The 9,514-nt window shown below is 19.6% G+C and overlaps 2 protein-coding genes across 2 annotated transcripts; one reads left to right on the forward strand and one right to left on the reverse strand.

Annotated features, from left to right (window-relative positions):
- Window positions 1-1,239: 1,239 nt before the first annotated feature.
- On the forward strand, window positions 1,240-6,362 carry DDB_G0286981 (hypothetical protein; the record flags this gene model as incomplete). The annotated part of the gene is made up of 2 exons (XM_632400.1): window positions 1,240-4,330; window positions 4,411-6,362. 2 exons carry the CDS (start codon window positions 1,240-1,242, stop codon window positions 6,360-6,362), a joined length of 5,043 nt encoding a protein of 1,680 aa, XP_637492.1.
- Window positions 6,363-6,619: 257 nt separating this feature from the next.
- On the reverse strand, window positions 6,620-8,122 carry DDB_G0286983 (hypothetical protein; the record flags this gene model as incomplete). Its single annotated transcript, XM_632401.1, has 1 exon — window positions 6,620-8,122. The coding sequence occupies one exon, from the start codon at window positions 8,120-8,122 to the stop codon at window positions 6,620-6,622; it is 1,503 nt and encodes a 500-aa protein (XP_637493.1).
- Window positions 8,123-9,514: the final 1,392 nt, after the last annotated feature.

Genomic DNA, 9,514 nt, shown 5'->3' on the forward strand with positions numbered 1-9,514 from the left:
TTTTTTTTAAATAAAAACCTTTTTTTTTTTTTTTTTTTTTGTGCAATAATATTTTTAGAAATTAAAAATATCTTTCGCGCTGAACATTTGTCCATATTATAATAATAAACCAAACTTCACTCCGATTATATTGAAAATTAAAAAAAAAAAAAAAAAAAAAAAATAGAAAAATTCAAATTAATTTCGAATTGATTGGTGCAAGGTATTTTCTTGGCATTATCACAAGTTCAAGCCGATAGTATGAAATAAAAAAAAAATAAAAAAAAAAAAAAAAAAAAAATAAATAAATAAATAAGTAAATAAATAAATAAAAAATAAACAAATAAAAAAAATAAAAATTTAAAACTAAACAAATAAAGTTTAAAAAAAAAAAAAAAAACAATAAATTATTTTATCATTATAATAAAATTATTTGAAAGTTTTTAAACTAAAAATAAACCAAATTCTTTTTTTTGATTTTTTTTTTTTTTTTTAAAAAAATTGATTAATTAAATAATTCTAGTAAAGGAATAATAAAATAAAAAGTTAATTTGGAAATGATTAAAATAATCATAAGATTAAAATAATTATTATTCACAGAATATTATGTATTTTTTTTTTTTTTTTTTTTTAATAATTTAAAAATAGTTTTTGGTTAAAAAAAAAAGTGATAATGAATAACACTGAAATATTAATTATTTTTTTTTTTATTATTTTGAACTTTAACAATTTAATCTATTCCAGAAACACCGAAACGCTTTGAATTAAAAAAAGACCTTTCAGACTTTTTGACATTAATAGTTTTCTTAAAAATAAAGATTACTTTTTTTTTTTTTGATTTTTTAAATTTCGTTTTTTTATTTTCACTTTTTTTTTTTTAGTCAATTTTTTTTTTTTTTTTTTTTTTTCGAACATTTTTTTTTGTTATAAAAAAAAAAAAAATAAAAATAAAATAAAAAAAAAAAAATTTTAAATATATATACTTACATTAACTAAAATTTTGAATAGTTCAAATGAAACATATTTACATTTTTTTATTACAAACTACTGAAAATTAAAATAATCACTCAAATTATTTTTTTTTTTTTTTTTATTTTTTTGAACCAATTTCCCTACTCAATTTTTTGAAATAATTTATTTTTTCAACTTTTTTTTTAGTTACAGCCACTTTTTTTTTTTTTTTTTTTTTTTTTTTTAAAATACAATAATAATGATTCAAAAAATATAAAAAAATTAAAATTAAAATTATTAAATAAAATAATGAGAAAAAAAATAATATTCTTTTCAATATTATTAATTTTTTTTTTATTTATTAATAAATCGTTTCAACAATTTGACAATTCTCAATTACAATCACTACAATCACCACAATCGCCACAATCATCACAATCAATCAATGAAATTAATTTATATGTAAATAAAAATGGAAATGATACAAGTGGTGATGGTACAATAACTTCACCATTTTTTAGTATATGTAAAATATTAAATTTAATTAATCAAACATCACCATCACAACCAATAATAGTTAATATTGGAATTGGCAATTATTCATGCACTTATTGCATACGTTATCAATTTGAAAATTTTATTGATATTAAATTTCAACAATATTATTATATAAATGATACCATTAATAATAATAATAATAATAATAATAATAATAATAATAATAATAATAATAATAATAATAATAATAATAATAATAATAATAATAATAATAATAATAATAATAATAATAATAATAATTATGAAGTAATAATAATAAATTTAAATTTAATGTTTTCAAATAGTAGAATTGAAATTAATGGTATTCAATTTATATATGAACAAGTGGATATTGGGAATATGATATTAGTAATTGATAATCAATCAGAATTTATATTAAATGATTCAAAAATTCTATTTGATGGATCATTTAATTTAACTTATTATTTAATTTCAGTTGAAAATAATTCAACATTAATGCTTTACAACCAATCAACTATAGAGCAAAATAATAATTATTCATTTAAAATTTATTTTTTAACATCAAAATTAACAATTTATAATTCAACATTAACAAATCAATATATTACATTTAATGGTGGTGAAAATAGTAATTTACTTGGACTATTCTTAATAAATTATTCAACATTTAATTATTGTTTCTTTTTTACAAAAGGTTATTCAAATTTATATCTTACAAATGTTGATGTTATCGGTGGATATTTCGATACAAGATTACTTGGTAGTAAAACAAATAATAGTGAATTTATAATTAATAATTGTAATATAATAATTAAAAAATGTAAAGGATTTTGTAATGGAATAAATAATTATTTTGAAATTGGATATGGTATAAAATTTAATTTAATAAATTCAAAATTACAAGCAGATTCAAATGAGGATACAAATTATCAATCAATTTTATATGGTACAGATAAATCAATAATAACAATCGAAAAAGTTTTATTTAAAAATTTATCAACATTTAAATCTTTTATAATTGTAAATGATTGTGAAATAATATTTAATGAAAATTTAGGTACTAAAATTAATACAAAATCATTCATTAAATTATATTCAAGTAATTTAGAATTGAATTCATTAGATTTTCAAAATTTTCAATTCATATCTACTTCTCAAGGAAACGAAAATAATTTTATTTTCATTGAAATTAAATCATTACCATCAAATTTAACAATTACAAATTTAAATTATAATTTTAATGGTTTTCCAATTTTAATTTATAATATTGATAATAATAATAATTCAAATAATAGTTCAAATGATAATGGTTTAGATAGTTTAGATAATTCAAATAATAATATGCCAATTGTTGAATTATTTAATTCAACATTTTTAAATATTCAAGGATTTAAATTTAAAAATTCAATAATTAAATTTAAAAATGTAACAATTGAATCAATAAATAATGATAATAATAATTTATTTGAATTTTTAGAATCTACAGAGTTTGAATGTGAAGAATGTTTTTTTAAAAATCCAATTTTAAGTAATAGAATTTATTTATTTTCAATTTTATCAAAATCATCAATTAATTTATTAAATTGTAAAATTACAAATTCATCATTAATTGCATTGATTGAGAATGAATCAAGTGCAAAATTTGAAAAAACAATATTTACAGAACTATTTTCAACAGTTGGTGAAGTTTTAAAATGTAATTCAAATTGTAGGTTGATAATTGAAGATTGTAATTTTGAAAGAGTTTATTGTATTACTAGTAATTTTTTATTAATTTCAAATTCATCAAGATTGGAAATGAGTGGTACATTATCAAATTTTGGTATTGGTATTGAACCATTTGCAATTATAAATAGTAATAGTTTTGTTTATGTAGATGGTATTACAATGAATAGTACTGTATTTCAGACGAATTTATTCTCAATTGATTCTTCATCGAATTTGGAATTCTTTAATTCAGAATTTAATGGATTATTTAGTTTTGGTACAATGTTTTTAGTTTATGATGATTCTAGACTATCATTTGAAACTACCTCATTGATTGGAAATACATTTTCAATATTAATAGATTCAAAAGATTCAATAATTGATTTTAAAAATATTGAATATGTTAATAATTTAGGTAAATTATTATCAAGTTTAGGGGATCATATTGATTTTGAGTCATTCAAAATCGATAGTATTAAAGGTATATCATTTGTTAATTTATTCACATTTAATGATTCACGTGTACATTTTACAAATATAACCATTTCAAATAATTATTTTATGGGTAGTGTTATTGAATCATATAATTCGGATTTGGAATTTACTGAATTTAATTTCATATCAAATGAGAATCTTTACAATTTAAATGAAAATATTAGAATTTCATCATCAATGTATTTTGTTGAAAATACAAATGTGGAATTTGAAGATTCAACAATATTATTTAATATTCAAAATAGTGATCATTTCATTTATATTGGTAGTGATAGTAAATTAAAATTTACTCAACAATCAAACATTCAAGGTAACAATATTTTATCAAGTGGTTCTTATTTAATTTATTCAAGTGAATCTGATATTATAATTGATTATTCTTCATTTAAATCAACTCATTCAGTAACTGGTTCAATTGGTTTATTTAGTCAATCATCAATTTCGATGAATAAAGCACTTTTTACAAATAATTCAAATTCTTTTAATGGTGGTGTAGCTTATATTGATGAAACTTCAAAAATCTCTAAATTACAATCATCATTTTTTCAATTAAATTCTGCATCAATTGGTGGTGTTTTTTATACTGAATTAATTAAATATCAATTATTTAATAATATATCTTTTCCAAATAATTATTTTGGTAAAAATAAAGCAATTTATGGTGATATTATAGCTTCAGGTAAATAAATTTATTAATTAATAATTTATTTATTAATAGTTATTAATTTTTTTTTTTTTTTTTTTTATAAACAATAATAGTACCAAGTATTGTTAGTATTGAATTACCAGATTTAAATTCAAGTTTATCAAAACCAACAATTAAAGTTGAAGATTTTTATAAAAATTTAATTTCAGATAGAGTTTATTTATCAAATGTAACAATTTCAAAAGTAACTCTTTATAATTCAATAATTGTTAAAAATGAACAAGTTGTATTAAAAGGTGGTTTTGGTACATTTGATTTCCAATTTAATGCTCCACCAAATGTTAATTATTTTTTAGTAAGTGTATTAATTAAAGAATTAAATATATCTGTAGAAATTAAAGCAAATAGAACAGTTTGTAAAGATTATCAAATTTATAATAATGAAACTGGTATATGTACATCATGTCCAATGGGTTCTTATAATTATCAAGGATCATGTAAAATTTGTTCAGAAAATATAATTTGTATGGAAAGTGATATTCATTCAATTAATAATTATTATTTAATTATTCAAAATAATAATAATAATAATAATAGTAGCAATAATAGTAGCAATAGTAGTAGCAGTAGTAGTATTAGTAGTAGTAGTAGTGGTAGTAATGATAATGATGATAATAACAATAATGGTATTGGATTTTTAAAAGTTTATGAATGTTCAATTGGAGTTTGTTTTGAAAAAAATAAATGTTTAAATGAATTATATCGTGGTAATTTATGTTCAAGATGTATTAATGATACAGATTATGGAAATGATGATGAATTTGAAATGTATCCTTCAAATGGAAAGAATTTAGTTAGATGTTGTAAAGATTTTAAATCAATTTTATTTTTACCATATGTTTTATTTTTAATAATTTTTGGTTTAATTTTATCATTATTTAAATATAATTTATCAACATTAATAATACCAATAGTTTTAATGATTCAAATTAATTCAATTATTTTCATTTCATATCCTGGTATTTATTTATTACAATTATTTAGATTTTCAATTGATTTCATTGATGATATTTGTAGTTTTAGATTAATATATTATTGGAAATCATTTTTATCATTAATTTCAATATTGGTGGTTTTTTCAATTGGTTTTTCAAATTTATCATTTAATATAATTAATTCATCATCATCAATTCTACCACAAATTGCTAAAAGAAATTTAATGAATTTCAAATTGATTGAAAAAAATTATAAATTACATATTAAATTTAAAAATGATTTTAAAAGAAATTTAAAAGTAAAATTTAATTTAATTATTTTATTATTTCAACCATTATTATTTAATTTATTCTCTTTAGTAATTTCAAAAGAAATTAATTCAATCAATTATTTATTAATTGATATTTCAATAATTTTTAAAAATTCAACTCATTCATTATTTTATTCAATTTCTTTAATTTTATTAATTTTAATATTTTTAATTTTAACAATTTTAATTTTAAATTGTTTTTTTTATAAAATAATTTATAATAATGATAATAATAATAATAATAAAAATAATAATAATAATATAAATAATAATAATAGTAATAGTAATAATAATTTTTATTATAATAAATTTATTAAAATTATTTCAATTGGTTCAACATATTTATTATTTAATAATAATAAAAAATCAAATGAATATAGGGATCAATTTAAATGGTGGGATTTTATTATAATTTTAAAATCAATTATTATTATTATAATTTCAATTATAATGTTATTCAATCATGTATTATTCATTTTAATAATAACAACTATTCAATTCATTTTCTCTTATTTACAATTTGTATTCCATCCATATAAGAAATTGACAGATTATAAATTAAATAATTTTTTAAATTTATTACAATTGGTAATATTGGTAATGATTGATTCAAAACTTATTGGTTCAAATGAATCACTTTTTAATATAGGTTTATTAATTACAATATTAACTTTTACATTTTCTTTAATATTTTCAATAATTTATTATAAATTTATTATAAATTTAAATCAAAATAATAATAAAAATAAAAATTGTTAAAGGTTGTTGTAAAAATTATAATAGTAATATAATTCTATTTTTTATTCTTTTCTTTTCTTTTTTTTTTTTTTTATAAAAAAAATATTATTATCATTATTAGTTCTTTATTTATTTTTTTTTGTATTTTAAATAATATCCATTTAGAAACTTAAAAATAAAAAAAAAAAAAAAAAAAAAAAAAAAAAAAAAAATTTTAATTTTATATAATTTATAATTTATTTTTCTATTATAACAATATATTAAAAATTTTAATTTATTTAATAATGGCCATGATGATGATGATCATTTATTCTTGAATAATTATGACGTTTTGTTTTAATGTATTTAGCTATAATGAAAATAATTACAATACCGATGAATACAGAGAAACCTACAATTAGACCAAGAGCCCATTTTGGAAGTTTAGAATGAGATGATGTATCAATATCATAAACATTGATATTCAATTGAATTGTATATGGATTTTGATTGTTTGTACTATAGATTGATGGTATATTAACTGAAACATATAAAGAATCTGAATCATAATTGCTTATTAAAGAAGAACCTGGATTTGGTAGCAATGAAAGATAAGCATGATTTGGTGCGGTTGTTTGATTAAAACTATAGATATCAGATAAACTAATAACCATTAAAGAGTTTTTACCATCTCCACTTGATAATGTGATTGAATTTGAAGTTTCAGAGAAAACATTTGAATATCCACTCATTGAGTCATGTTGATTCGATATTTTAAATATCATTGAATAAGTTGCACCACCACTAGTTGTATAATAAACAGTTGGTAAATAGTTGATATTAATAGTTGGAGTTAAAGTAATTGTGGCTGCTGATGATGATAATGGTAAATAGGCACCTTTGTAATTTTCATAGCTAAATGATGGTTCCTCAACTGAAGTGAAGCCAACATCATATTGCAATTGGTTAAGCCATGGTTTTGAAGATGGTTTACCATTTGTATAGGTTGTACCATCCAATGTAAAAGATAAACCAACTTTGCTTGATGAATTACCACTGACTGCATATTGTGATAATTGACTAACCATGGAAATATCTGATGTTGAACCAGCAGGATTTGCAATGATATGTGATAGAACAACACTGAATTGCTCATTTGATGAACTCATTGAAAATGTGTTAAATGCTTGGACTATTGGTGATGGTAATGAAGTTTGGTTATAAACTCTGACACTACAATCAAATGATGCTTGGTTTTGGTTACATCTACATGTATTTCCAACATCACAGAAACCATTTTCTGAACAACCACTTGGACAACTACTGTTTGTGAATATATATTTACTAGTTCCTAATACTGGTACTGGTCCAACAGCAATTTGTTTTGTTGGAGTTTTTGATGGTGTTGGTGTTGGTACTGGAATTGGTGTATAAACCATTACAATTGCCAATGTTGTAAAGTTTACTGCATTTTTACCACTATAATTATCTGATAATCTACATGTAATGGTTTCACCAATTGAATCAATTGTTAAACTATCATCACAATCTAATCCATATGAAATATTTGATCCTTCTTCTGGTACATTGAGTGAAACTTTAATTCCTTCTGTACTATTTAAACAAAAAATACCTTGAATAACAACTAAACTATTAATATTGTATGGGTTAACTTCTGAAACGCTAAAAATCTTTTGATGGCATTCACTTGATGATGATGATGACGATGATGTTGATGAGACAAAATAATTATTAAATGAAATGGATAGAATTAAAAGAAATAAAAGTATCTTTTTTTCCATTTTTTTAATTTATTTTACACTAAAAAAATAAATAATTGAAAAAAAAAAATTAAAAATATAAATGTTAAAAAAAAAAAAAAAAAAAAAGATATTTTAGAAAAATCACTGGTATCACGTATTTTTTTGGGTTGAAAATTTTGGAAATTTAGGTATGAAAAATTCCGATAAAAAAAAAAAAAAAAAAATTGTTTAGTGGAGATTTTTTTTTTTTTTTTTTTCATAACTTTATGCCATCCTGTTATATTTTATTTAAATTAAGAATTTTTTTTTTTTTGGCCATTATTAGTTTTTTTTGAATTGGATAGTTGTAGTCTGCTTCTCTTTGAGATTTTTTTTTTTTTTTTACAGACCTTGAATTAAAAGTGTTTGGAAAGGGTTTGAAAAGGGATTATCAATTTTTATTTCTTTTTTAATAGAATAATAGAAATAGTGTTTATTAAAAAAAATAATAAAAATAATTATTTTATTTTTAAACAATAATTTGGATACTTCAGTGTGCACCATAGTTTAATTAAAAATAATCGATTTATTTTTTTTTTTTTTTTTTTTTTTTTTTTTTTTGAATTGGATAACGCAATTATTATTTGCTTCTCCTTGAGATGCTAGATCTCATTTTATTTTTTTTTTTTTTTTACAGGGTCTTTTTGATTAAAACATCTTTTTTGTCCAAACTTTTTTCTAAATCTTTTTTTATTTTATCGTCTGGTTCGTGATTGATGTTTATGACGTATTTGAATTGTTTTTTTTTTAATTGAGTTTTATCCACAATTTCGCTTATTTTTTGTAGGCATTTGTGTTGCTTAATATTTGTGGTGTTGTTTGTGATTTTCATTTTATTTTCTTTCTATCTTTTTTATTTTTCTGATTAACTTGGGTTTTTTTTTTTTTTTTTTTTTTTTTTTTTTTTTTTTTTATTTATAGAAAGTACTGAGTGAATTATTGTATTTTTTGAGATGTTTAGGAAGTTCTATTGCGGGTGTTGATGATGATTTGTGACACCCCTTGTCCTGTTTTATCAATTGGTGCGTGGTGTGTTATTTTGTTTTTATATTGTTGATTTATTGAGTAAATTTTATTTGTTTTTATATTTGTTTCAGTTAGAAGTGCTGCGTCCAGCTTGTTGTTGTCTAAAACGGTGTTTATTATGCTGGCAGATTGGATGGTATTGGATCCTTGGACGTTCCAAACACCTATTCTTATTGTGTTTTTCTTTATAGTTTTATTTGGGGTAGATTTTTATCTACCTTTTGAAGTTTCTGGTTTATTTTGTCTTCTAACTGATCTTTACTTTGTTCATTGTGTTGTTGGTCTTGTGTGTTTGTGGGGTTTTTTGATTTATTGATTTGTTTTAGAATTTCCTTGTTGAAGTTGTCTATATCTTCATCCATTTTT

The sequence above is a fragment of the Dictyostelium discoideum genome, assembly GCF_000004695.1.
Source record: "Dictyostelium discoideum AX4 chromosome 4 chromosome, whole genome shotgun sequence".
Lineage (NCBI taxonomy): Eukaryota > Evosea > Eumycetozoa > Dictyosteliales > Dictyosteliaceae > Dictyostelium > Dictyostelium discoideum.